Consider the following 26,726-nt stretch of genomic DNA (forward strand, 5'->3'; position numbering starts at 1 on the left):
GCCGGGCGACGCATTGGATGTAGGGTAACGCCAGAAGCGTCAACCTCAATCGTTGCATTTCTAAATGAATTGGCGTCGGAGTATAATACCGAGTTGTTACAATCAAACGGAGGAACTAGATTAAGGCTCTTGTTTGAAAGTTAATGCTTTGTCACGGTTGCACAGGCTAGAGTGGCTCTTCGGCTTCCTTTTGTGTTAGTCGGCTCGTACTTGACTGCATCATGAACAAGCACCATTTCGCGTTGAATGTCTTGGTGCTTCCGGCCTCGATAAAAAGCTGAAAGACCACGACACCGAAAAAAAAGCACAATTTGAGCTCTATGAGTTTTTATTTACCAGTATGGAATAGTTCTATAGGAGGCTGAATAAACGGTAGCTTTCTGCCAACATCCATTCTGAGCATTGAGGCTCGCAAAGGTTACAACACCGAGACTTTACAAGGGTGACAAACATAGATCTAGAGTTGTAAATTCTCCTAGCTCATCGATCGATCTCTCCTCAAGCTCATTATCGTGAAACTTTAAAAAGAAAAGAGTGCGTGTTACGACACTGATATCACCGTAAAGAGAGCAATCAGCAATTTCCAAGATCTTGGGTTCAGACGGAATCTCGTGGTCCCGGGTGCACCAGCGTCTTGTCATGGGACAGCTACCGTCTCATCCCTCAATTTAAGCTTAATACTAGTTGCAACACTGCGCCGCGGAGCTGTTGGGTGGCTTGGCATGTTTCCGTCTAGTCTTAGTGCAACCATCCTGAAACACGTCTCGACTCTCGTCCACTTTGCCCCAGACATCTCATACGTATATGATACCACGATCTTGATAATCTTTATTTCCGCTCTGAGATCTTTCCAAATCCTTCGCTTTTTTGTCGTTCGATTGTCGTACGTTTTTTTTGTTTGTTCAGCCCTGGCGGCTTTTTGTGCGTTTGTTTTGTGTATTTCCATTCTTTGCCCTGGTGGCCTTATTTATGCTTTTATTAATTGGCCGATCGCTTTAATTTCGTCATGTCGATTTCGTCTTGTCCGGTGTCGGGGTCCGTGGGGGGAGAGTGTCCGGTCGGTGGTGCTTCTTCGCAATCAGGGCAGACGCGACGAGGCTGTGCGTTTTCGGCGGCGGCGCAACCTGGAGATCTTCATGCTGCTTTTGACGTGAGTGAAGGCGAACAATATTGAAGAGAGGTACTGACTGAACATGTAGATTCCGCGGGGGATCGACACAGAAGAATGGCTTCGCGCAAGGTAGGATGTTCAGTGAGCAGGGTAGGTCACAACAAAGCTGACAAGCGATTGAACAGAGAACGAAAGACGATCAATGAACTCCTCTATGCCGACTACCCCTCCCGCGAAGAAGTTGATTCCGTCAAGAGCCAACAAGAACTCGATGCCATGAACGCAAGCGACCACGATCTCCTCGCCATTGCCCTCGGCGCTCCAGCACGACAAGTTCTCCAGCGCGCTCAAGAAATCGGTCCACAGACTGGATGGCGCGATGGCTACCTCAGCGTCGAACACGGCTTCTGCCCACCAGACTACGAAGAGCCCATCGCTGCGCTTGCAAGATCACCTGGGCGCATTTGGTCCGATCTCTGTGAGCGCATGCCAGGATGTTGTGCACGAGGAAGAGTGCGAGAAGCTGTCGCTGCATTGCCGCTTGTTGAGGGGACGGAGGAGAATATTCCTGATCAAGCTCTTTGGGGTGCTGTAGTGGCGCTCGGTATGCTTTGTTCCATTTATCGCTTTGAGGATAAGCACGACGGAAAAGATGGATTGGCTGTCACGGACGGAACGAGAACGAAGCCGCAATGCCCGATGGGTGACGACCTTTGTGAAGAACTCGAGGGTATCCCATTGTGCATCGCTTTGCCGTACTATCAGGTCTCGCGAAGAATGGGAAGAACCCTGCCCCACCTCTCGTTTCCCGACCAAGCTTCCTACAACCTCAAGATCAGAGACGTAAAGTCAAACACGCCATATCTTGCACGCTTCGACAATACCGATCTTCGATGGCCCATGTTTGGAGAGAGGGCTGAAGTCGCTTTTCTGAAAGGATGCGCCGATACCTCTGGTAAGTCTTCATCCTCCACTACGACTCGTCAACTGACATTCCCAACAGCCTCATTCCAACATGGCCCCGATGCCATCGCCGCCTGTCAAGAACACGTCATGACCGGCAACATCGAGGGTCTTCTCCACGAGATGATCCGCCTGAAAGAAATCCTCGAGCGAATGCCAAACGCCTTTCACAGCATCTCGCCCAACCCCAACGCAGGCGACAACTACGTATCGGCCGACAAATGGGTTCGATGGGGTCTCTTCTCATCGCCCTTGTCCAAGCGAGTCCCCGCCGCTTCAGGCTTACAGTTCCCTCCGTATTTAGTGATGGATGCCTTTTTGGGCCGCAAGACGTAGGATGAACTCCGAACTCCTCTTGTCAATACTAACATGACACAGACACGCATCCTTCCTCGGCGTCGAAGCCCTACATCTTCGAGCATGGCTCCCCTCCAACCACCGCGCTTTCATCGCCGCAATCCAATACCACTACTCCATCCCCGAATTCGTCCAACGATCAGGCGACCCGCGTCTAATGGGTGTTCTCGAAGGCATCGTCGAAGCCTACGCCGGTGAGCGCGGCTTCATGGGCGTTCATCGCTACAAAGTCTTCGGTATACTCGAAGTCGCCGCCAAGACAGGGCGAACTGCGACAAACGGTCTTTCCGGCGCTGCTGATGCAACAAGGCCTTGGGAGGAGACACACCGTCAGTTCTCGGATGCTATGAAGGAGCGCCTTGAGCCTTTTAGGGGCAAGCTAGCTACGGAACCGCATGCGATGAGGGGGACTTTTGAGGAGTGTCGGTATGTGGCTAAGATTGCGAGTTGCTCTTCGATTGATCAGGATGCAAGTCGGTCAACCGCCATGGTCACTCTGGATATCCGGGATACCGGTATTACGTTTGCGCCTGGTGATCGTGTTGCGGTCATGCCTCTCAACAGTTGGGAGGAGTGCGCGAAGATGGTTGCTGCTCTGGGTCTTGACCAACACGTTAGGGAGCCAGTTGACACTACAGGAACTTGGTCACGCTTTGAACACCACCTCTCTACAGTTACGAGAACTGCGCACAGGCAACTTACAGTCATCGACATCCTCCGCCGCGGTCATCTCGCCCCTATTACCAAGGAACTCACTGTGAAAGTCCACGAGCTACTCCACGCTTCGTCCAACACTGTCCTACGAGTACTGGCAACCGAAGAATGGCCTGTCCGTGGATCCCTGGGCGACCTTCTCCAGAAGGCCGTTCTTGATACACCAAGCCACATCTGGAACAGGGCTTTCAACCTCGAAGACTTGAGCTGGCTGTCGGAACTCGTTCAGCTTGAAGTCCCCCGAACGTACTCCATCTCTAGTCACAGCAACGAGCTGCTCCCCAGCACGGTCGACCTGACCATCTCCCGTGCAGAATACGAGCTCTCCCCCATCTTCTCCCAAGGACAGACGGTCACGAGAGCCGGTGTCGCAAGTGGCTTCTTCAATCCTCGTCCCTTGTCCGCGGAGAACAGCCTTTTGTACGAAGTCCTCATTGGCGTTTCTCGACCGGTTGCCTTCCAACTTCCCATCGACAAAATGGTGCCCTGCGCCTTTTTCGCTGGAGGAAGTGGTATCGCTCCATTCCGCAGCTTCTGGCAGCATCGGCTAGCAACATCAGGCCGGTCGGGTGGACGCAATCTGCTCTACCTGGGAGTTCAGTCTCGTGAGAAGTTCTGCTACGAGGCTGAGCTGCGGAAACTAGTGAATATGGGCTTCATGGAGGTCCATCTTGCGTTCTCTAGGGATCGTCATGGTTTGGCGTATGACAGTGTCTCCAGGGATCTTGTGGAGAAGCCGACTCCTCCTCGATACATCGACAGCCTCATCGTGGAGCAGGGTAACACGATCTGCGACATGGTAATGTCAAAGAAGCAAGGCGGTCTTGGTGGCCACTTGTACGTTTGTGGCTCGGTGTCTGTGTTTGACTCTGTCATGAGCGGTATTCGAAAGGCCATGTACAACTACCGCACAGCAACCATGGAGACCGTGGACTTGATCATCAACAAGGCTTTTGCCGAGCGTCGCTTCATGTTGGACGTCTTCATGTCTCCCAAGGCCCTCCCCTGCAATCTCCCCAACATATCTCTCTCTAGCCTCGCTCTGCATACCGGTCATCGTCAAGAGTCACGAATGTGGATCGCCGTTCACGGGAGTGTTTACGACGTCACCGATTTCTGTCCCATGCACCCTGGTGGCACTCTCATCATCAAGTCCAATGCTGGCGTTGACTGCACCAAGTCCTTTGACAACTTGGCACACACCAACAACCCTGAGGTGTCAAGTCTTCTGACGAGGTACTTCATTGGCCATCTGGCTCCCAAGCCTGACTATCGTGATAGCGACGTCTCAACGCTTCATGACCTTTGGGCTTCTTACTTGAGGGTCACGGTCGAAACGCTTGTCGCCCATCAGTTTGAGATGAACGATATCATGGGCGAGTCAATTGACTCTCCCTCAGCGTATGATCCCAACGGTATCAGCAACATCTGGCTCCGAGAAGGCCTTCCTAATACGATTGCCATTCGAACCTTCTACGATTACCAGAATCGTTTGCTGCAAGGTGGTTTCGCAGCACTTTTCGGCTCCAAGTTGGAGGAACTGGTCCTGCGCCTGTCATTCAATTTCGCCAACTCCGGCGGACCTGGCGCAGCCTCCAAACTTCCAGACATCTTGGGTACCATCGCCCGCGCCAAGTCTGGTAGCGAAGCAGTTCGCAGCGCGAAAGAGATTAGTGCTCTGGGAGACTTTGTCTGTGACCCATCTTCCGAGCTACGCTTCCAAGAGCGGGGAGTCCTCGACTTTACCGCCAAATGCGTACAGCTTGACATTGAGCTCTTGGAAGATCTCCGGCAGGAGGCGTGTAACGGCATGGACGCTTTTGAGAGCATCGCGACTGTCCTCGATTCTTTCGATGGTTCCAACTCGGATTCGACGCCAGTGGCTGCTCTGTCATCTTTCTTGTTGCAAACTCTGGAGAGAATGGCACACCGATTGGAGATGTTCTACACCCAGCTGGCACGCCTCTCGGTGTATCAGCCTGAGCTTGAGCATAACCCTGCGCGAACACGATGGGCCTTTGTCAGGCGATGTATCCGGGACGGTACCTTCTTTGTAATGACCCGATCACGAAGCAGTGAGACCCCGATGAACGGACAATTTGAGTCGTACTACATCAACACTAAGTCTTTGGAGAAGACGACCTTTGACAATATCCTCTCACAGATTAAACATGTGATTACATCCTCCACTGTGGAAGCACAAGCGACAACCGTCTTACCCGCCACTGTCAACGATGTTCACCACGAGAGAGTCAGTACCCTCACCAAGGACGGTGCGGTCGCTTCATCTGCATCGAGAGTGAACATCGGGGCGGTTGAAAGCATGGGAAGCTTCATGAAGAAGAACGAAAAGGCGATTCGCCGTCTGAGCAACCTGCCAAATCAGCTGCAGCTGGATGATCTTCAAAACGCCATCGCGATGAACGAAAAGTCAACACCCCAGAAAATCGAGAGCGAAACCGCATTGGACACGAGCCCCAGCCGTTTCAAGCCACTGGAACTGAAGACAGCCCTTGAGCTTGACCCCAAGGCGTTGCTTGCCTGCAAAGACCAGATGCTCACTGCGCGGATGAGAATCATGGCCGGTTATGAGATGATGGCTTGCTCAGCTTCTCGATTGAGTGTCCCGACGAAATGCACCTCAATCAGCTCCATCTCTTTCGAAGAAGCCGACGAATTAGTCGTCGCCAATCCTCAACCGCTCATGGAACGGCTAAAGTCCATTCCAGATGATGAGAGTGTCCCATCTTCAGCATCGTGCACAACTGCCCAATCACGTCGCAGTTCGTTCAGTGGTAGTTCTGTTACAGGATCTATCACGGAATCCTTCGCCCCAACGCCTCGACCTCGACCATATGAGACTAGCATGGCTTTGAAGCTCAAGCTTGAGGGTTTGAATCGTCGGTCACGTGGGGAGTCTGTTTCGTCCCGACAGAGCTTCATTTCGGCTTCGAGCGCGATGGATCTGAGAAGGAATAGGTCGGTATCGAGTAACAGGAATGCATCGAAGAGGATGTCTATCGATCCGGGTCACTCAAGGGAGCAGTCGGCTGGTAGGCTGTTGGCGTTCAAGCTGGGAGCTTTGGCGGGTGAGAGAAGATCTTTTATCCCACCTACATGGTAGACATTTATAGTATAGTCTAGTCACTCAACAAATTACAGTATCTGGATAAACTAGTTCAGCTCTCAACTGTTCCATAGATCGCGTAGAACTAATTCCGAGCTTGACAGTGACACATATGCGGGCCGATAAGTGGTTGTATTCTGGCACATGTGGCGGGATATATTTTCCATACTGGGGCATCTAAGCCGAGGATTGCCAAGTTATTGGTTGGTTGGCTTGTTTATGCATCAGGGTGAACGAATTTTCTCGTATGCGAACCCTGTCACTATCGCAATCACAATGCAAGGGCGTGCAGTTCGCGCCCGCGGTCCTCTCTGTACGCATGTCTCAGAACTAAACCCAAAGCCATCACCAATACATATCTAGTCAAGAATTCTTCTCATAATGGACATGATCTGACATTTTAGCTTCCGCAACTGGACATTAGACATGATCCGCAGCCCCATGCCCATGATTAGCACCCAACGGTTGATTGACACTTCCGCCACGGAATGTAACCCAAGACCACATGCATGCGTTGGTTCGTAATGCCCTCGACAGGGATACCGTGGAAACCCCCTCATTAACCGACAGTCGGACACACGAGCGGTCTGTTCGTGCTTTTTAATCCCTCTTTTAGTTTTCGACGGCGCCAATCTTAATCTCAATCTGACACTTTTAGTATATCCGGTGCGAATATTGTACGAAATGTCGTCTCCAAAGTCGCAAAAGTCTAGGTCGCCTACCAAGTCACCACCGGGTCCTGAGTCCCCTGCTGCAGTGGGCCAAGTCGCTGAAGAGCAGGCGGCAATTGAAGTTGTATGATCAGCCCGCGACATTTCTGGCGGATTTTGAGACTCATCAGAGAATACTGTGAGATAGGACGATGATTCGGATTCTTCTTACTCCAAATCGTGGGTCAATATCAGGCTAGGATCTTTTGGAAATATTTACATGATTACAGTACCGGGATCACGGATACCGAGTCACTTCGGTCGTCGATTATGGCGTTCAAGTGGGAGAATGGACGGCGATACCACGCTTACCAAGATGGGTCCTATTGGTGAGCTCTCACAACCGATTTTTGATGTCGTACTCGGCTTACAGCATTAGGGCTCCCAATGATGATCGCCAACAAGAGGCTGAAGACCTCATGTAAGAACAACCTGCAAGACAAGCACTGAGAACCTTCTGACATATTTGAACAGGCACGAGGTATATAGAATCATTCTCGGAAATTCACTGTACGAGGCACCCATTGGCGACAATCCTCAGGTAAACAATACTCCAAAACGAGTTGACATCTTTTAATCAAAAGGCAGAGAGTCCTTGATATAGGATGCGGAACTGGCATCTGGGCAATGTGAGTCCCCATACACAATGCACGACTCTGATACCATGACTAACCAAATCAGCGAGTTCGCTGATGAACATCCTTCTGCTGATGTTCTTGGCGTCGATCTTTCTCCCATCCAGCCAAATTTCGTACCCCCCAACTGTAGATTTGAAGTCGACGACATCACGAACGAATGGACTTATCCTGATGACAGCTTCGACTTCATTCACGTCCGTTCCATGATCGGCTGTCTTCCCGACTGGACGGACTTTTACCGCAAAGCATTCAAGTACGTTTCCTCCAGAAGGCAATACGAACTGATTTTGACTTTCCAAGGCACACTAAACCTGGCGGCTGGGTAGAGAGCGTCGAGCTCTGGGGCAACTCAAAGTGTGATGACGATACCCTGAAGCCTGAGTCGCCACTGCACAAGTGGGTAGAGGTCTTTAAGAAGATTGAATCTCTGACAGGCAAATCCTTCTTTTGGGATGATAAGATGCAAGAGTCTATCTCCGATGCTGGATTCATCAATGTTTCGGGTCGAAGGATCAAGGTTCCTATTGGGACTTGGCCGAAGGATAAGACTCTGAAGCAATGGGGTGCTTGGAACCGCCATTTTCTTCTTCAGGGCCTCGAAGGTTTCTCGATTCGTGGTCTTACCGAAATGCTGGGCGTAAGTTGCAGCAGATATCGCATGGTATAGGAAACGTACTAATGGATGTAGTGGAAATACGAGGATGCTCAGCTGTTCTTGGCTGACATGCGTAAAGAGTTGACGAACCCAGCTCTGCATGCCTATCTTGATGTGTAAGTTGAGCTTTCCTCTTGGAGATCTAAAACAAATTCTGACCTAAGTTTTGATGTAGGACTGTATTTTATGGACAGAAGCCAGAGGCTTGAAATACTAAGTTAGTGGAACGCAGGGTTGATTCCTGGGAATCGCTTTGGGCACAGGTGCATTGATCGATGTTGAACGAGCCTATCTCATTATAGTACACCAGTAGACGATAGATTATCGAGGAGCTGCTATATACCATTTGCTCTTGAAGCTGTTTTCGAACATGGTTGGCGATCATATGATGCACTGCCACGACATGGGATACTCTATAGGCAGTTGAATCGAGTTGCGACGCGGAGTGGATGGAAAGATATTGTTGCCTCAGGCATGACTCCCGGGGTCGCACAACAATGCAGTTCAACATCAACAGCACTAAACCAAACCAAACAAAAACATCCGACAGTGAACGTCAAAATCAAGAATGAAGCGAGGACTGCAGACGCATCATGATGACACAAGATAGGGTAATCGCGTGGATCGCAAATCTACCCAAGGTCTCTCCCCACAAACTGGTGCAAGATATTGATACGCCAGCATCAGCAGCCGGCAAACACGAGCGGAACAACCCAGAACAAGCACAGGAGAGAAGCCGTCTATCATCATCACCAATACTGAGTATAGAAACCGACGGCTCCGAAACACTTACTAGGAAGAGGCAACAGCTGCACGCACGTGCAGATCGGGAGCAAACCACTTGGGGTCAACACGAAACCTCAAATGAGCATCTCAATGCGCCGCCGTCGCGCCCCAGCGCCGGCGCTTCCAGTAGCACTCGCTCTATATCGCCGTTAAAAAGTCAATTCATGGAACTCCGCCTTGACAAGGGAGGTCTCGAGACGAAAGCGCTCACCGTCGATGATCTCGAAGCACTTCTGAATCCAGAGGCGGCTTCTCTTTTGCGCACCATGCGACGCATTGGTAACTGCAAAGACGTGCTCCCGCAAGACGTGGGCGAGCAAATTCTACAAAGCCACGGGATAACACAAGATGACTTGGACGACTGGGACTTGGCCTTCAAAGAGTCGGATGCTTTTGCCCACTCGGGCTAGAAGTGTTATTTGCAGTTGAGATTTGTGGCTGTGAGCTTATTCCGGCAGAGAGAGCCTAGCTTTTGTCCACCTTTCAGGTCTTATTCCATCAGCTAGAGAGATCAAGTTGGTCTCCAACTGGACTACGGATTGCATTAATTATAAGCATGAGGAGGCTGGCTGGAGCGACGAGGTCCACTCTCGTTTGCTACAAGCAATATTCGGGGACACAGCAGAGAAAATAGGAGGACTCTTCAACATCACTCCCAGGAAAGAAACCCGTTTATTCGCCCGTCTGCCGGTCTTGACTTTATCCTTTACTGATTCGCCTCTACAGCTATGCGCCTCGTCCACACAAGCACCGGTCGTCAAGGCCAACCGGCTCGAAGATGGTTGACTTTCGCGTCTACGCTGACTGCAACAAAACACCAAGACAGCTACGTCCTACGAGGATTTCTGTCGCACAACCCCAACCAGACCTGTCAACCGCAGCGACTTCCAGACGCATCCGATGGTATTGAGCATCGAGACAAAAGCAGGGAACAACCCCGATGCAGCTGAGCTACGGGTTGAAATCTGGCACGCCGCTCAATGGACATTCCTCGGGTCGTCGATATTACGGGCGCAGGACGGTGCATGGCCGATAGAGCAGCAGACCGAAAAAGTCGACCAAGCCTTGTCACGTTTGGGGCTTATCCCCGCGGTCATTGTGCACGGGCATAGATGGCTTTTCGTTCTCTCAACGCGTCAAGGCCAAAAGACAATACTTTGGAAGGAATATCAGTTTGGCAGTACTTCTACTGTGGTGGAAACTTATCAAGTTGTGGCGGGACTGAGGCATCTTGCGGCCTGGGTCGACCAAGCTTATGGGATCAGAACTGGTCCTTGACTCCTGTTGATGTGGTTCTGGCTCAATGAATGACTCTTCCGGGAAGCTGCGAATGGAGTCGCCCTCCTGAGCTTGTGAACCACCATGGTACGGGCAGTACCACTGGCAGCTCTTGCATCCTGCGCATCACATTCCTTCCTTGGCGACTGAATCACTGCTCCCAGCGGGAATTCTTCCGCCTTCTTCCGCCATTCATCACAAACATTCAACTCGTTCAGCTCCTTGAACACACGGTCGCCAGACATCTTTCATCTCAACCCAACAACAATCGAATACATACACAAAGAACATCAACTTCATCGCACAAACAATTACCACAAACCATCTTTACATCCAAAATGCCTGCCGCCCTCGAGACCGCCCTCGAGACCAAGTCAATCGACGTCCACTTCAAGCTGAAGGAGGGGAAAAAATACCCCAAGACTGTCGACCTGGAGAAGCTCAAGGAACAGTACGGAGAGGGCAACGTCTCGTTTGTGGAGTCCAAGAACAAATTCTTCACCATCCAAGTCAGAAAGGTGTGCGACACGGCGGATCAGATGAAGGAAGAGCTCTGGCCCGTGCTCGAGGAGATCGAAATCTTCAAGACTTGGGAGCCGGAAAGAATCATGGTCTGGCTTTCGGACAGTTCCTGTGTGTATCTCATGGGGGATCCCTATCCTGGCAAGTAAGGACAACAGTTTTGGTCGTCAACAAAGCAAACTTGGCGAAAAGGACGAGTGGACGGGGATGCGGGATGTGAAGACATGGGAGGAGGCGCGATACGCAGGAATTGAAGGGTGAAACTGTGAGCTTGGAGCTTATCAGTAGTCAATAGAAGAATGCTCCCTTTTCATTGATCTCGAAAGCTTGGCTGCCCAAAAAAAGTTCCAAGCTTCACGAACATTGTAATCACTGCTGTGCCAGGTTTCCAGCCAAGCACCAAGATTCAGTGTTCATGTGCTACGGAACATGCTGTAAATTGCTTGTTCTTGCCCAAATCACTGCTCTGACTCTGGCGTGAATGCGTAGCTATGGAAAGAGCACTCGAGGCCATCTCCCTTTATGAAAGCGCCATGCTCCCATGAAGTTCCTGGAACCTCACAGTGGAATCAGCAAGACACACACACGAACATCCAATCACTACACTTTCCTAAAACCAAGTAATTTAATCAATCATTCCCTACCAAGATTATTCTTTGTCAAGATGGGTCAACCGAAATACCGCCAGATGACTGCACAGTTCAAAGGAAAAGATGGAGTTGAGCTGAAACGAGAACCAAAAGACGACCCCCTTGTGTACAGATACGACTCCAACGGCATACAACAAGTCGATCTCGAGAGGCGACTGCTCACGTACACACTATTCGTTGAATTTACCGATCCTAGAAAAGCGATAAGGAAGCTTTGGAGAGTTCTTGACAAAATGAAGGTCTTTGACCAGTGGGAGGCGTACCAGGTGTACGGGGTCAGGCTCAAGGACAATGGCAGATGCGATTATTTTGAGGCCCCTGCGCCCCCTACAATGAGCTATTCTTAGCTGCTCCCTACCAGCTTGTTTCCGATGTCAGGTTTTCAGAGACTATGGAAAAGGCGTGAGGGATGTTGATTGGAGACGAAATACGAAATATTGGGTGTCGAGGCGGATGGGATGGGGATGAATGAGGCTACACCAATGACCCTAAGAAATAGACCTTCCCGATGCACACGTTTCATATCAGATTTACAAGAATCCTCAAATGAGGAGTCACAGAGACGAACAGACATTACAATGCCTTCTGTCGTGATAAAGCCACATATCTATATTATCCCATGCCAATACCGTCGCGATCAAAGACTCTGCCTAAGTAAATGAACATAGGATCCATACACTAACGGTCTTTTGAAACTGCATATTTCTCACTTCTTAGTCTTAATCATTTCGTGTCTCAACCACCTTCACAGAACAGAGTCCCTACCGGCACGTGACTGAGGAGGAGTTTCTGCACTGAATCGAAGGGAGTAGGCAGCGTAATGAGCTCAATTTCCCAACAGTTGTTCAGCAAAAGTCGCTGGCGGGTGTACTTAATCACTGTCATCATTATGCACAAGAGCAGGCCTAACCAGTGTCAAACGTGCGCTCGCTCAGGCATATAAACTGACCACGCGCGCTTCTGTGACTCCTGTCCAACAACAAACTAGTATCACAAACACCGAACCACAACGCAGTCAACCACTTGCAAGAACAATCAAGATGAGCTGCATCACCAACCCGCAAAATTACACGATCGCGTTCATGTTCTACGAGACCGACACTGTCCAAGATAACCAAACAGCCGCCGGCAACAATCTCTTCAGCCTCATCCTACAGAAGTACGGCCACCGCCTTGAGGAATGTCAGGCGGACCAGTGGAGGTTCTTCCTTGCGATAACGCAGTGTTTGCATGCGAATGGTGAGCGGCTGTACCAGGAATTACTGGATGTCTTGGAAAAGACTGGTCTTTTCCATCAAAGTGGCCTGTTCCAAGAACCTCAACTTTTCGAGTGGATTGTCTTCGAGGAGACTGCCGAGGGCCTGAAGTTCACATCCAAGCACAGCAGCGACACTCTTGAGTTGTTTCGCAGATACAAAGGGAGAATCTTCCTGTGAGGGGTCGGCTCTGACGAGAAAGACACGAATGCTACTAGCGAATTGTCGCCGGCATGGTAAAAAATGTCTTCTCGCATCACATGGTCCTTTAGTCCTTGAATACAGGTGGTTGAGCAACACGAGTTACGGGCTCTTTTCTACCTAGATTCCCTCGCCTCTTGAATATCATTAATAAGTCACTTAATTGACATTTTACTTAAACAATCTCCTCCGCAGTGATGGGGGGTCCCCTTTTTTTCTACAGTCAATGACCACTGGAGCAACATGATGTGCGCAAACTCCACAGGCTTCGACTAGCCCCGAAGGGATTGATGAATCGCTTCCGGCTGATATTCTTCATCACGAGTATGTGTACATTCTAGTCAGCTTCATCAGAGTCGCATCCGCCCAGGCATATAAAAAGGCCATTGTCGGCCCAGGCCTTCCACCCTGTCTCAACTAAAACAACAGCCTGACTCAACAACAGCCGAATATATAACATACAAAATGAACCGTATGGGGCATCACGTTTACGACAATGACTTTGTTATCATCTTCTGGTTCCATGCTCGACGGCCCATAAACTCAGCGCAACGACGTCTTGCTCGCCGAGATCGCGTATTCGCCCCCATCCGAGACTTTTATGGCGATACCCTCTTACCAATCGTATGGAGAGGATCTGAGATCTATATCACGATACGCGACTGCATAGCTGTTCGTGCGACACTGCCAGAACTAATGTCGGTCTTGGAGCGGGTCCGCATTTTCCAGTTCTTTGAACTCTGTGGGATTATAGTTTTCGATCATCGTGATGGGGAGTTCACGGAGAGTATTCGCTATGATAGGGATGGGGTTGCTATGTTGTTTCGTCAAGATGAAGAATTGCGCATGTACCGAAGGGTTAACCCTTTCGATTACATGGTATCCAACTAAGCAGCAGGGAACAGGTCCTATGATAAGACCACTCGCAGCTTCATTTACCGTACAGCCTCAAATTCACTCCCACAAGTCATCTTAGGTTACTCCACCAAAGCTGCTTGTATATAGCCAAATTGAGCCTCTGACACCCCCTCTTCCAAAATTCACCAACGTGATGTTATTTCCACACTCCTGGCTATTTCCACTTCGCAGGTTCGCACCTACAGGCATGTGAATGTACGAAAGAGTTTCGCAAAGAACTATCAATCATGTCACAGAATGTCTTCCTTTAATTATGTAAAAAGCTTTCATTATCGATATACGAGAACGAAAGCAGAGTATTGTTATCGTAAAAGGATACGTACTATCTAAAAGAGATCGAATAGCTAAGAAGAATTGCGGATAATAGCCTCGATGACCTCAGGGTAAGTATCATACTGCACATCACCAGCGCTGCGTGGCACCGGAGTCCGCTTGCGACTAATGCTGAGGTTGAAAGTGTGGTCCCTGTCCATATCCCTAGGATTAAGGACCTCGCCAGAGATCTGTTCGTTGAAAAAAAGAGTCAGTCAGCCGTGGTCTCGAAACGATGCCAGAGGAAGTTGAACTTACAGTCTGCACTCGCCACTTCAGATTATCGATAAGGAATTTCTTTACGTCGCCCTCGCCCATGCTGTTCAGCTTTCCGATCTGTACGTAGTCGAGGAGCAGCGAAGTGATCGCAGTTGTGCTGGTCACAAGCTGTCCTTGCTCTCCCTGGTTGGCACAGTTGTCGCACACATTGGTAGGCGCGGCTAGGATATGGGACAGGCCGGCGAAGCCTGGAAGAGTCGACCACTCTTCACCAGTCTGTCCCTGGACGTCGCCGATGATGTAGTAGATGGTGTAAGTCCCATTAGCAAGCATTCTGTAGGGTTGAATCAGCCAATGTCAGGGTAGCATGAATGTGTACTCTTACCTCTCGACGACGACGTCGATGTACCAATCGTCTGCATACTGCGTGTTGGATGACATTGCGGCCATGACAGTCTGTTGTTGCATCTCATGGAAGGGGACGCCGGGATTTTTCAAGAGATCTCCAGAAGAAGTGTCAGACGTGTACTGGAAGACCTGGGCGTCGCCGACTTGTATAGGCTGCATATCATCGGGCGGTGTGCCAAAAACGGGCTTGACGGTAGTGCGTCGGCTCCATTCATACTTTTCCCTAAATTCCTTACGAATCGTGTCCCCTGTCTGCCCACGTGCCGTGTCCGGATATGTGTAACCGAATGTCTTAGTCTCCCTGGATAGGTTGGAGGTCCAGTATGTCTTTTCCTTGTTCTCCGAAACCGATTTGCGGAACGGCGTCAGGTCGATCGTAGCTAGTTCCTGGTCCTCCTCTAGGAGAAGCTCATTGAACCAGTGCTCATCGCCGTTGGCAGCCTGCCAGATCGCGAACAGTCTGTCAATTTGGCTGCGCTCTATTGTCAGCTGCTGAATCAGATGCGTCTTTCCTCCTCCTGGACTTACCAATGATGCATCCAGAAGATCGGGTCGAAGGCTGCTGTGGCGATGGAACCCATGTGCCCGCTAGGGTCGCCGATTGTGACATGATAGCCACCATGAAAATCTTCGATGGATCCAGAAGCTTCTTCGAGCATTGCTGTGGGTTTCTCACCGGGCTTCAAGACCGCGTTGGTTGAGAACGTTCTGTAGTTTCTGTAAACCTCGTCTTCCATCAAAGCGAGGCAGATGCGAAGTTCGTCTTCACGGACTTTATTCAGTTTCTTGTTCATCCTTTCCGTGGCCTTTTCGTCAGATCCTCCATGCCGAATTGTCTTTAGGATATTCTCCTGTAAATGACATATGAGTAACTATCAATTCCACCAATGATAAAGCAATACTCACGAATTGTGGCTTGATTCTTCTCCTCGGGTCACGATCAGCTTTGATCTTGTCGAGTTGGTCCTGGCTGAACTCAAACTGGAAGAAAGGGTTCGCCATGGGAACGAGTTCGTTATCTGGGAGACGCCTGACCATGACCTCAGGCAGTGTGAAGATTTGCGGGGCACCCCAATCAAAGGGCGCGGTTGTCGTGCCATCTTTGTTAATGACTCCTGGAAACCTAGTCTTGGTGTACGCTCGGGGACGATAGTAGTCCCAGTAGGGAAGACGGAACTGCCGAGCAGCATCGAGATACCTCTTCTTCTGTTCATCAGGGATGTCCGACTCAGAGAATCGCTTGGCGACATTGGCCACTTGGCGAAAGAGAGTTTGCTATTGGCGACAATTAGTTCAAGCCGGGGCCATGCCTGCATCATGCCTTACCTCCATCATTGCCAAGTACGGACGATGCCAGGTTCCGAAGTGCGGCCTACTATGGGTACAATAGTATCCCCGCGGCCCCTCGCCATCCCATATACTCACGGGTTGTCCGTGGATGCCTAGAATTGGTCAGCCATACGTGTTTGCCATGGATTAGGGCGGTACCAACCAGTCATTTGGAACCAGGACATTTTCAAGTCATCCCCACCTGCCTTGAAGGAATAGCCTTCAGGTGCAGGCCAAGGCAGATTCTCCATGCCTTGGAGTTCCATCAAGGCGATCAGGTAAAGATTGAAGGTATCGGGCTGTTCGGTCAGCATGACATCGATGTCAAGACGCTGTGCTGTGCCAAAGCCAGCAAGACCGAGTACAACACCCTCCTTATGGGCCTTGTCCAGCTGATCCATATTGGGGCTGCTCATGATGTCGATGGTTTTGTGGGTTGAAGTTCTTGGGCTTGCTGGTGGTTTCTTGATGTGATTTAGAAAGTCTCTACTACCAGCAGGAGGCGGAAACATTCTTTTATAGACTCTTTTTGACTGCGTAAAGTGCTTCGGCTAGGTCGAGATTCAAATGTTCGTTTAGCATTGCTCGGCATCTCTGCCAACTCACATCGGCTTTCTCGAACAGATTCCATTCTCACCGGCAGCTTGCTTCAAGGCACGTACATACAAGTACATCCGTATTTCCATGGCAATAGCCTATCTACGGACCCACTTGGGATATGCAATGGGCTGTTTCTGGCATCAACCGAAGGCCTAGAGCCCAGGAGGCGTCTGCCAATGCCAGCTGAACCACGAAGCCCAGCAACTAGCTTCGTTTCGTCACTAAAATTCATTTTCTGAGAATCGCTTCTCCAGAATGGAAAAGTTGAAACTTGAGCCAATCCTTTAAGCCCTCCCATGCAACTCGTTATGCAAGGTGCCTAGACTGAGTGATCCAATGTTAGCCTTTGCTGAGCTTGATCGGTATGGCAGGTCTTTTCTGGACGAGAAGTTGCATTTCTAGTGTTATTTCCAACTATAAAAACCACACATGCCACGGTAGAAATGTCCCAGTAAGTCTGGGCTTCAAACATCATGGCATGGTTGCGTTCAGGGCTGTCTTGGCGCAGCTTTAAGCTTAGCGCCACCCCCGCTTTCCTGCACTTCCTCGTGGCTATGTGAGAGTTGACCAGTACGCGCATTGGAATGTGATACATTGTGTTTCAGTGATGGCCAATGGTCGGGCATCGTGCTGGCTTATGCTCTGTGATTACGGCCAGCCCTGTCTCGGGGACGTATCAAGTATAGCAAGCATATGCGGCTGAGGATACTCCATAATGAGACTGATAATCAGCCCCGAAACTATGCCCAGATCATCCTAGTATCGATGCGAACATGCACTATCTCGATACTTGACTGGACAATTGTGGTCAGGTCTCAACTGTGGCTGACTGAGGGAACAAAGCTAAAAATCCTTGCAAATGCAGGCAGGCTTGAACAGTGACAAATTATGAAGAAGTTGACTGGGGTAGAACAATAGCATGGAACACCTCAACTTTCATGGGTGCAGTTACATTGCTAAGTAAGAGGCGAGACAGAGAACTATGTGACAAGGCCATGTAAAAGAGCTTGATAAACTACAAGTTGAACTTAGAAATCCAAAATCAACACTACCAAATCTTGTGTCAGGTCATGCCTGAGTACTAGTGTTGATGCGTTGCCACTTGGCGGGAAAGATGCCCCGAAATATGTGATAACGCATGCGTATGTTCCAGCTTGTGAGGACTAGCTCTATCACGGCTGGCCGAGATAGTGGGAGACAATGCAGAGGTTGTTGTTTCGTGTTACTGTTTTGATACAGGCTATTGAAAATGGACATGCATCTTGGGAGCGGTGAGTGTCCATTAAGTCTATGATGATCTGATTACTCTGCTATCACAAAGACCAACGAATTAGATGGGTGTGATCACATAACCGACATCCTTGGCAGTCATAGTGGCGGCGTCACCTCACCTATTGGCATTGGTTTTGATATCTTGCATCAATAGTTCGACGTGAGCGTTTGGCTAAACTGAGTCCTAATCTCAAGTCTAGACTGGGCTACGAGCGGGGTATCGCCAATGTTTCAGTTGCGGACCGTAAACGGAGAACTAATTAGTGGGCCGACCCTAGCCTCCCAGGGAACTCAGCTGCTCTAAAACAAGCCACAAACGGCGAATTTTGCTAGTCGCGGATAGTGAAGCAGTCAAATGAGCTAAAACAAGACATCGTACACATACTGGAGGCCTAGAATGGAATGTTCGGATGCACCGGGCGTATGTGATGCAGCCTGAACGTAGTGCGCGATGTGGACAACACTTACATCCAACGGCAGCATTAACCGTGTTAGAATATGGGGTTCTAGGTTATGTTGTTGAGAGGAATGGCTGTAATGATCATTCAGTTGAAGGAAAAATGGAAGCAATCCAATACTATAAAGACAAGCTGTGCACTAATATTGTTCTAACTCAAAATCATGAAATATCGTCACAATCGCTTACATCGACTTTACACTAATTTTACATGACAAACGCCCCTCGTTATTTGACCCCTCGCATAGCGGGAGAACCCTATATCCCTCCTTCAGATTGCTAAGCTTGGCAGTGCCTGAAGCCATCAACGTAGAACGTCCATTGGACATGGTGTTGACTGACCAGTGCAGGAATGTGAGATAAGGATAGTTCGTCTCCATCGAAATCTCTAAGTTTTCATCAAAGGCTACATCTGAGCCGTGTACAGAAATAGCCGCCGTCCGTGCTTTCTGTTTCAATGTATCAGGCGCAATCAGCTGAATCTTGACATAGACCGGCCCATTCCCTGTCGACACCTTCAGACCATGTCCCATGAGAATGTCAATTTGGATTCGTATCTGCGTTGGCTGCGGTGAAGCCTTTAACACATATCCTGAACTTCCATGAAACATTGCTTGATTCAAACTCATGTAGAAGTCATCGGTCTGGCAATTAAGAGCGGCCATCTGAACCCCATGTCTCCAACATCGGAGGGGGTCAAAGTTGGATGAGTCAACCCTGTTCGGATCTGGATATACCCGAACAAGATGATGCGTTCCCGCTAATTCGAGCGAACAGTTGTCTTTGGTGTGTTTCTTGAAGTTTCGCTCCGAGATGGAGTAGATGAAGTTCCTCTGTGAATCGAACTCTGCGTCTTTCGGTAGTCTTCTACTCGCTCCGTATACTGCGAGACTCTGTAGTAAGTCACATGGTATTTCCAGAGGGCTGTGGTTTTCGACATCTTCTATAGTCCCGTCCAAGTTCAAGTATTCAGGTGCAAGTGATTCCTGAAGTGGGTCTTGAGTTTGAGCTACCTTGACTTTCAGCAAGATCTTTCCCCGTAGCTGGTTGGGCGAAGGGAGTTCCTGGGCAGAAGAATCAAGTGGCTCGACCACTAAGCTCGATCTAAATATCTCAAGCATGGTACGTGCCATGATGTCCCTTTGTGCTGGGCTGCAGTGGACTTCCAGCGATAGCCACAGAGGCAAGTCACAAGCAAAGAAAGCATAATTGTTGATAGTTTCGATCACAGACCGAAAGCTGATAGAAGTTGTCAAACTATATCCGTGTTTGACGATCGGCTGCCCATCTCGTCCGTCCCAGCAATCAACCTCCACTGATCGACAACCTTGTGAAAGCGTTGAAATATAGCCTTTGAGCTTGGACCGGGCAGCGACTTGGCGGCCTCGGAGGTACGTGTTGTGAGAAGATGAGATGAAGTATTCATTAATGGGATGATCGAGGTTATGGTGCAGAGAGGTGCTGCGGATAGCTGAATTTCCTTCCGAGAATAGATGCGACATTATGTCGACAGCTGCAAGGTCTGCAATGGGTGCGATCTTCTCATTGGAGCTGATCGAATCAATAAGCGTACCGGAAGAGTCGCTGAAGACATTAGGGTTCTTCTTGATCTCGGCTCTTGCACCTCCCCCTTTGAAGTCTCCCAGAAACTCTGTTAGTGCTTTCTGAGATGTTGAACCGATCAATGGAGTGTGTATTTCGCGCTTTAGAATCATCTCCAACAGAAGCTGATTGAAGTCTGATGAGAATGCTCGAGTAGAATTTGTATCACCATCGTTAGTTGGTTTTGACTGTTGAAGGCTTTCAATGTCTGTTTGGGCGCGCTGGATAGGCCTGGGGAGTTCTTGTACATGTGTGCCTCTTTCTACGTCCGGCATTGTTACGGCCCTGCCGTACATGATAAGATGCGCCATGTCGATGACCGCAGGCAGCAGGAAAATGCATATGAGTACGGCAACATGCCCACAAAGAATGATATAGGCGACAAGCATCCTGCCTGAGTGACTGGCCAGTCCAGGAACAAAGCCAATGTGAAGCGCGAGCAATGCCAGCCTCGAGACAGACACGATGCCTGGAAGGGAAATGAAGCATGCAAATCTTGTCCTGAACGTCATTGCTAGCAGTTGTACAAGCTCACATCCTAACAGCACACCAAGCTGAACAGAGGTGTACGTTTGCAATCCGCCAATCACACTTCCCCGTAGAAACATCAATGAGAACAGCACCAAAGTGTAGTATTGTCGCCCAGATTCCGGGTCTTTGTTCAGCCGGCCTGGGCTCTGAATAACCAGCGATCCCATCTCGGAGTCTCTTGTCCAACTCCACCAGAAGCCTGCCAATAACAGAATCAAGATTATGATTGCCATGGCTGAGCTTCTATATCCAAATATCTGGTCATCGAGAAATTGGTAGGTTGCCCATGCACTAATCGGTAGCATGAAACAGCTGAGGAAGATCCTGACAACAGTCCAGTATCGGTCTTTGAGTTGCGCTCCTAGAGCCGCTAGAGTAAGTTTCGAGATTGGCTCACGATGGCTCAATCGGAAGCTGACATATGATGATAAGTAAAGGAAGAAAAAGATAAGTAGTGATAGGACGAAGGTATTCATCCAGCTTTGGGGCTTCACTGGCGACCCCGTCATTTGCGTCAAAAGCTCCAAGCCGGGAGCCCCAGTGATCGTCCCATTGTGTTCGTAAATACCGTCTTTGACGCCTGCTCGTGGATAAGGAGAGTCGGTTTCTACCAGCCCAGCCGGAAGCATCAGGGTAGACCAGCTACAGAGGCCGACGAGAGGTTGGAAGAAGCCAGGGTATCGAAGGCTGATAGCGCCTGAGAAAAACATGAACTGGATATAAGCTAAGAGATCGATGGCGCGTGCGATACGAGCGTTCTTGGGGGTTGAGGAGCTGGTGGGTGGTTGGGCCGGCCAACATGCGACGATACAGGTTAAGGCGAAAGTGGCGATGGGGAGCCAGAGGCTGAGAAGGCGGATGGGCTCCGGAGCAGCAGGAGTGAGGATTGCTCGGATGCAGGAGAGTGATTCGTTATCTTTGGATGTCATCTCTAGAGTTGTTCGAAAGGTGTCGAGGAAAGCTAATCGTTCAAAGGAAGATGCAATGGTGAAATGAGCTCTCGGGCCGAGCCATTCGGAACTGTAGCAGGATATGTTCACGATCTCTCCTGAGACTTCCTTTGGGTCGCTCCCATAGTCGATGACCGTAAACCTTGGTCTGACATCTCCAATATCAATCTCACAGGCATTCCGCTCCGCCTGCCCAGCGATAACATCAAACCGCCACTCAAAACCATCCCCCCCTAGCCCAGCACTCGCGCCAAAACTCTCCGGAATGAGCGACTTATTGGCAACCGCATCAGCGCAGTCTTGAAACTGCACATAAGCAGCCTGACAGCTTGCTGCCAAGAGCGTGAAAGGAGTGACTCTTGACAGCTTCATTGCTATCTCGATTCGGCCATGGCGGGATGTGAGAGATCAAATTGGGCTGCAGGTGGATCTTTTTTCCTGCATGCTGGCTTTTCTCCCTCTCCTCTTTTTCTGAAGGGAGAAACACTAATGACTAATCTCGCGGGAGACTATTAATAGGTGAAACGGCCAAGAAGTGCCTAGTGGTGGTTATTTTAGGGCGGACCATACGAGATGGTCCACTTTGGAACATGCCATTGTTGTCTTGACCGATGCTTGGATGATACTGTAGCTTTAGAAATGGCTAAATTGGTGTCTTGGGCCCTTCCGTCAGTGTCTACCGTTGTGAGAAGCTCTTTTGTTGGTCATGTAGCAATGGTATTTCGATGGCCTAGGACCTCATACAAAGCCGAACCCGAGGATGGGGAGCCGAAACTACCAGGGATATCCTTGCAGAGACGAACCGAGCTATACCGGAATCACTTTAGTGGTGCTGCCACTGGAATGACATGATGTCATTCATTACCCTGGAGAGAGTCTGAATTTATTAATTTGTTCTTCTCTTGTTGATGAAGTAAATTTTGTATGATCAGGGTCGCATAGCCGTGACACTTCTTCACTATAACTAATACTTGGAAGCAGTTTTCAGAGAACTAGTAATTATCTAGCGCTCTATCTCATTTGGTATAAATATCTATATTAAGTTGTAAAGATGACAAACTGAAAAAGTGCGAAGGCAAATTGCAAAACTATTCACATTTAGACCTACGTTATTAGATGGACATTTTTTTTGGGTATTATCCCGTGACCGTCTAGCTAAAGAATACCGGAGAGTCGAGATCGCCTTTTCCAAGTCAAAAATATTGCCCATCTCACAAAATATTAGTGAGTTTTGTCCCAAGCTTGGCCGGTTGATGAAGAATGATAGTAAGGCCTGCTACCGTATCCTTTTTCGGTTCCCCAACAGTAACGTCACAACAGCGATTGTGATTCCCCTGCTTGGGATATCTACGGAACTTTGACATCAATTATGTCCCTCGGAGGCCAATGTTTCGTGTCGATTAAGATCGTGATATTCCATGGCCCGTGAAACAGGTCGTGTAGTACTGGTAACCCTTCTTGAGCTCTGGCAAGCTCTCACTATCCGTGAAATTTAGGCCATTAGTGCTTCCGGGTGTGACCACCTTGTGAATGGGGCTTAAATTGAGTGAGGGGAAGACCTTGACTAGGTTGGGGTAGATGGGATTATTCTTGGGGCAGTTTACTTTCACGATAAAGACAAGTATAGTAGATAAACAGTTTTATCTAATCGGTAGACAGATTTCAATATTTAGTAAAGTTAATACAACGATATAATATGTTTCTCTGTCTGCTTAACCCGTGCTGTCGAAACGCTTACAAATATTGAAACACCGAGTCTTCAAGATCTCTACCCCATTGCAAGCTTTCACTTCTCACAATGTAGGAATGAGGATCTCGCCCTTGTAATCTGAGCAGCGCAATATAACTTGAAGGAATCGGCTTGCCAAATAAATGACTTCAAGCGGTCATACCCGGTCACTTAGTCATGTAGTGAGATAAGGATCCACAAAGTAATACATAGGAACGTCTGATCGACCGTGGAGGTCACTATCAAAAGCAGAAAGATAATTAGATATAATAGGCTCACAGCCATAAGTCAGACGCTATAGAGATGATTGGAAAGCTAACATAATCTCAGTGAGATTTGCAAGGCAAGTCTTTCGTAGGCAATCGGTAAAGAGTCTAAGAAATAGGACTATACGTTCGAAACATAATGATAAGACACCACAGACTCCACAACATACGGAATACCTCTACATTGGTGCGCTTACCAGTCAAGCTACGTGGCACCGTGGATATCCCTCATGGGGTTTTGAGTGTTGGTTGGTGACGTTGGAAGTTGGGCAGCCGCTGTGTGATACATCGTCTCCACAATCCCCAACATACCAGTTCATTACCTTCTATCTAAACACTACAATTGCGAACCTGAACTTCATCGCTAAGCCTTTGTCTCTTTATCACTTGCTGTTGCTAGCTAGAGCATGCCCTGGTGATATGTACCTTGATACCTTAAAGCTTTTATAACCATAATTCACAATGATCGGATCTTTGCAGCCACGCATGATGGATCCCTCCCAGTATTACCAGCTACTGCTACTCTCGAGTGGCTGTAACAATATATTTAGAACAACGTGCATTGGCTGCTTGGGTTGAAGTAGCTTGTAAGGATCTTTGACTAGATTATGTACAAAACAGATTGTTTCAAAAGCCGGCCCACGACCTCGGAAAAGCTTTCCCGCAGCCACTATATGAGGTTACTGTGCTCATAGAAATGTCCCCACAGCGGTAATTGGAATTATGTTGTTGGCTTATCTTTAACCTCAGTGATTGCCGATCATGCAAGCGAGGCCACCTGCAGTCAGCTTGCATATGTCACCAAACCCCTAGACAGAGAAAGAGCTGCCACTCTCCACATGTCTGTGGGCCACCATTGAAGCGAGGCTGCGAGAGTCAAGGGATCAGATCCTTCGTTGAAAATGCATCTCGGAAGTTACGCCAACCGCGCATTGTTTCTGAGCAATGCTGTCGCTTAATCTTGCCATGAGTAACATTACCCTTTTATGGAATGTCAAGTTAAAGTATTTGTCATTGTATCGCGTAAGGGCTCAAGATAGATCGTATCATAGGTTTTCGACAGTGGGCCTGATGGTAACGAGAGACTTCAGCAAGGGCTGGTAGGAAATTGCAGCATGGACGACACCCTTCAGGGCTCAAATCATGGTAGTGTAAAGGCCATCATCTAGGAAGTCGATTAATTTATCATGTGTTACCTTGTCTGATATACTACACTGGCCGTAATCAATTCTCGTTTAACTGCTTCTGCAGCAGCGTCTCTGTTTTAGTTAGCATTTTATGGTTTATCAGCACAACTTGCCGCATTGTGGAGCCAATGAGAGAAGTGGTAGTGCTTAGGAATCATGCCCTTGATAAGCACTTGCTTACGCATCGTTTGTGATAACTAGTGGTGGGTGATTCAATGATGACATGACATCAGCTGTGGGGCTGGTCAACTGCGCCTTTGATATCATCAACCATGAAGATATAAAGAGACACGAAAGGCCTAGGGATAGTCGGCTTGAATCATTTCTCATCAACCCTGAAGCCTACTTTTCAATTTCGAAGCAGATTCGATATGGACACTTATCTTGACCCAATTAACCGCAAGTTTGCGGATGCGGCCGCTGAAGGTCCACCGCTGTACACTAAGACTTATCAGGAAGCGCGGGACATTTTGGAAGGCATCCAAAACTACAAGACTGCGTCGGACATCAAGACCGAGGAGGTCAAAGTCACAGTCAATGGCGAAGATGTCACCACTGTCATATTCCGCCCTGCCAATGCCCAGGGCACACTGAACATGATCTTTTACACACACGGTGGTGGATGGATTCTCGGAAGGTCAGTCAGCCACAGGCGATTCGTGAATACGTGCTGACAGGTGCAGTCCCACGGCGCATGGAGCATTGATGGAAGACTTTGCTCGCCAAACTGGCGCTGCGGTTGTCTTTCCCTACTACACCCCAGCTCCCGAAGCTCAGTACCCCGTTCAGTTTGAGCAGGTCTACGGAGTTCTTGATCATTTCGTGAAGAATGGCGATAAGTATAATATCAAAGCTGATCGTTTCGGTCTCGCTGGTGACAGTGTTGGAGGTAAATATTCCCATCTCTATCCATTTATCACTGTCTAACCTGTTCCCAGGACATATGGCCATTGCGATGACCCAGCTCGCTCAAAGCCGCAACTTGCCCTCCAAGATTGGTCAAATCGTCTTGCTATACCCCGTCACAGACACACACAGCAAGTCTGAGACCTACAAGACATACAAAGACGGACCTTATCTCTCCGAAAAGACCATGGACTGGATGATCCCTGCTTTTCTCCCCAATGAAGAGGACAGAAGGCTCCCATTGACCTCGCCTCTTCAGTTCGCCCCAGACGAGGTTCTCGCCAAGTTCCCACCTACAACTGTCTTCCTCTCTGGCGCGGACCCACTGATTGGGGAGGGCGAAGCGTTTGGCCACCGTCTGCAGCAGCTTGGTGTTGATGCGGCAGTTATCAAGGCCGATGGACAGGTTCACGACTTTGCGATGTTGGCACCCATCCGTGTTTCTCCTACAGCCCGTGCTGTGGTGGAGCTCGCGTCTTCAAAGTTACTGAAAGCATTCTCAGAGAACTGAAAGTATCGGAGATTTCCTTAAGGTAGCTTCATCATTTGCCAAGAGTAGCCATACCGGATGTTTCTGAATATAATGAATTTCGTTAATTGAGGAAGTGATATGAGGATATGCTGTCACAATTTCACATCACCCAAAGCCTCTAAAGAGTTCCATAGATAATCATGGTCAAGTCAACTCATTATGGAAATGTGAGATTCATGATAATCTGTACTTGTATTCCAAGGGCCCAAGATGGCTAACACCAATCCGAGGCCCGTAACTCTTCAAACTCACGAACATCAGCTTGAACCCTCATAAACTCCACATCGCTACCATTATCCCCTTTATGATTGACATATTCCGCCTCCCATTCTTTGAACTCTACGCTATAACGTTTGAATCGCTCAAAGAAATCCATGCCTTCCAAGACATCAGAGAGGTCTCTCTTTACCTTGCTAATATCAACATTTGCAAGCTTGTGGAAGTCAATCCTGAACGTGTCGTCACAGATCCACCAGAACCTGAACTTCAACTTTTCGCTATATTTACCGTTGTCGAAGAACTCTGATAGTTTCTGAGTAT

General features: G+C 48.9%; 9 protein-coding genes across 9 annotated transcripts; 7 read left to right on the top strand and 2 right to left on the bottom strand.

Moving 5' to 3' along the window:
- Window positions 1–1,006: 1,006 nt before the first annotated feature.
- Window positions 1,007–6,316, top strand: FVEG_10665 (hypothetical protein; the record flags this gene model as incomplete). The annotated part of the gene is made up of 5 exons (XM_018899825.1): window positions 1,007–1,150; window positions 1,200–1,240; window positions 1,297–2,066; window positions 2,115–2,406; window positions 2,453–6,316. The coding sequence occupies 5 exons, from the start codon at window positions 1,007–1,009 to the stop codon at window positions 6,267–6,269; spliced, it is 5,064 nt and encodes a 1,687-aa protein (XP_018757969.1). The 3' UTR covers window positions 6,270–6,316.
- Window positions 6,317–6,956: 640 nt separating this feature from the next.
- On the top strand, window positions 6,957–8,484 carry FVEG_16853 (hypothetical protein; the record flags this gene model as incomplete). Its single annotated transcript, XM_018906092.1, has 10 exons — window positions 6,957–7,067; window positions 7,131–7,162; window positions 7,213–7,311; window positions 7,362–7,403; window positions 7,457–7,523; window positions 7,571–7,611; window positions 7,664–7,873; window positions 7,921–8,257; window positions 8,309–8,391; window positions 8,451–8,484. The coding sequence occupies 10 exons, from the start codon at window positions 6,957–6,959 to the stop codon at window positions 8,482–8,484; spliced, it is 1,056 nt and encodes a 351-aa protein (XP_018757968.1).
- A 387-nt stretch (window positions 8,485–8,871) lies between these two features.
- On the top strand, window positions 8,872–9,471 carry FVEG_16852 (hypothetical protein; the record flags this gene model as incomplete). Its single annotated transcript, XM_018906091.1, has 1 exon — window positions 8,872–9,471. One exon carries the CDS (start codon window positions 8,872–8,874, stop codon window positions 9,469–9,471), a length of 600 nt encoding a protein of 199 aa, XP_018757967.1.
- A 580-nt stretch (window positions 9,472–10,051) lies between these two features.
- On the top strand, window positions 10,052–11,221 carry FVEG_10662 (hypothetical protein). The gene has a single exon (XM_018899824.1). The coding sequence runs from the start codon at window positions 10,369–10,371 to the stop codon at window positions 11,008–11,010; it is 642 nt and encodes a 213-aa protein (XP_018757966.1). The 5' UTR covers window positions 10,052–10,368; the 3' UTR covers window positions 11,011–11,221.
- Window positions 11,222–11,525: 304 nt separating this feature from the next.
- On the top strand, window positions 11,526–11,858 carry FVEG_16851 (hypothetical protein; the record flags this gene model as incomplete). The annotated part of the gene is made up of 1 exon (XM_018906090.1): window positions 11,526–11,858. The coding sequence occupies one exon, from the start codon at window positions 11,526–11,528 to the stop codon at window positions 11,856–11,858; it is 333 nt and encodes a 110-aa protein (XP_018757965.1).
- Window positions 11,859–12,551: 693 nt separating this feature from the next.
- On the top strand, window positions 12,552–12,947 carry FVEG_10661 (hypothetical protein; the record flags this gene model as incomplete). Its single annotated transcript, XM_018899823.1, has 1 exon — window positions 12,552–12,947. The coding sequence occupies one exon, from the start codon at window positions 12,552–12,554 to the stop codon at window positions 12,945–12,947; it is 396 nt and encodes a 131-aa protein (XP_018757964.1).
- Window positions 12,948–14,230: 1,283 nt separating this feature from the next.
- FVEG_10660 (hypothetical protein) lies at window positions 14,231–16,603 on the bottom strand (the record flags this gene model as incomplete). Its single annotated transcript, XM_018899822.1, has 7 exons — window positions 16,318–16,603; window positions 16,152–16,267; window positions 15,732–16,100; window positions 15,354–15,676; window positions 14,803–15,297; window positions 14,457–14,751; window positions 14,231–14,389 (listed from the first exon to the last, which is right to left on the bottom strand). The coding sequence occupies exons 1-7, from the start codon at window positions 16,568–16,570 to the stop codon at window positions 14,231–14,233; spliced, it is 2,010 nt and encodes a 669-aa protein (XP_018757963.1). The 5' UTR covers window positions 16,571–16,603.
- Window positions 16,604–18,615: 2,012 nt separating this feature from the next.
- Window positions 18,616–21,994, bottom strand: FVEG_16850 (hypothetical protein). The gene has a single exon (XM_018906089.1). It carries the CDS (start codon window positions 21,936–21,938, stop codon window positions 18,669–18,671), a length of 3,270 nt encoding a protein of 1,089 aa, XP_018757962.1. The 5' UTR covers window positions 21,939–21,994; the 3' UTR covers window positions 18,616–18,668.
- A 2,997-nt stretch (window positions 21,995–24,991) lies between these two features.
- FVEG_10657 (hypothetical protein) lies at window positions 24,992–26,603 on the top strand. The gene is made up of 3 exons (XM_018899821.1): window positions 24,992–25,385; window positions 25,432–25,637; window positions 25,687–26,603. Exons 1-3 carry the CDS (start codon window positions 25,120–25,122, stop codon window positions 26,163–26,165), a joined length of 951 nt encoding a protein of 316 aa, XP_018757961.1. The 5' UTR covers window positions 24,992–25,119; the 3' UTR covers window positions 26,166–26,603.
- The last annotated feature ends 123 nt before the right edge of the window (window positions 26,604–26,726 follow it).

The sequence above is a fragment of the Fusarium verticillioides genome, chromosome 11 (genome assembly GCF_000149555.1).
Source record: "Fusarium verticillioides 7600 chromosome 11, whole genome shotgun sequence".
NCBI classification, from domain to species: Eukaryota; Fungi; Ascomycota; class Sordariomycetes; order Hypocreales; family Nectriaceae; genus Fusarium; species Fusarium verticillioides.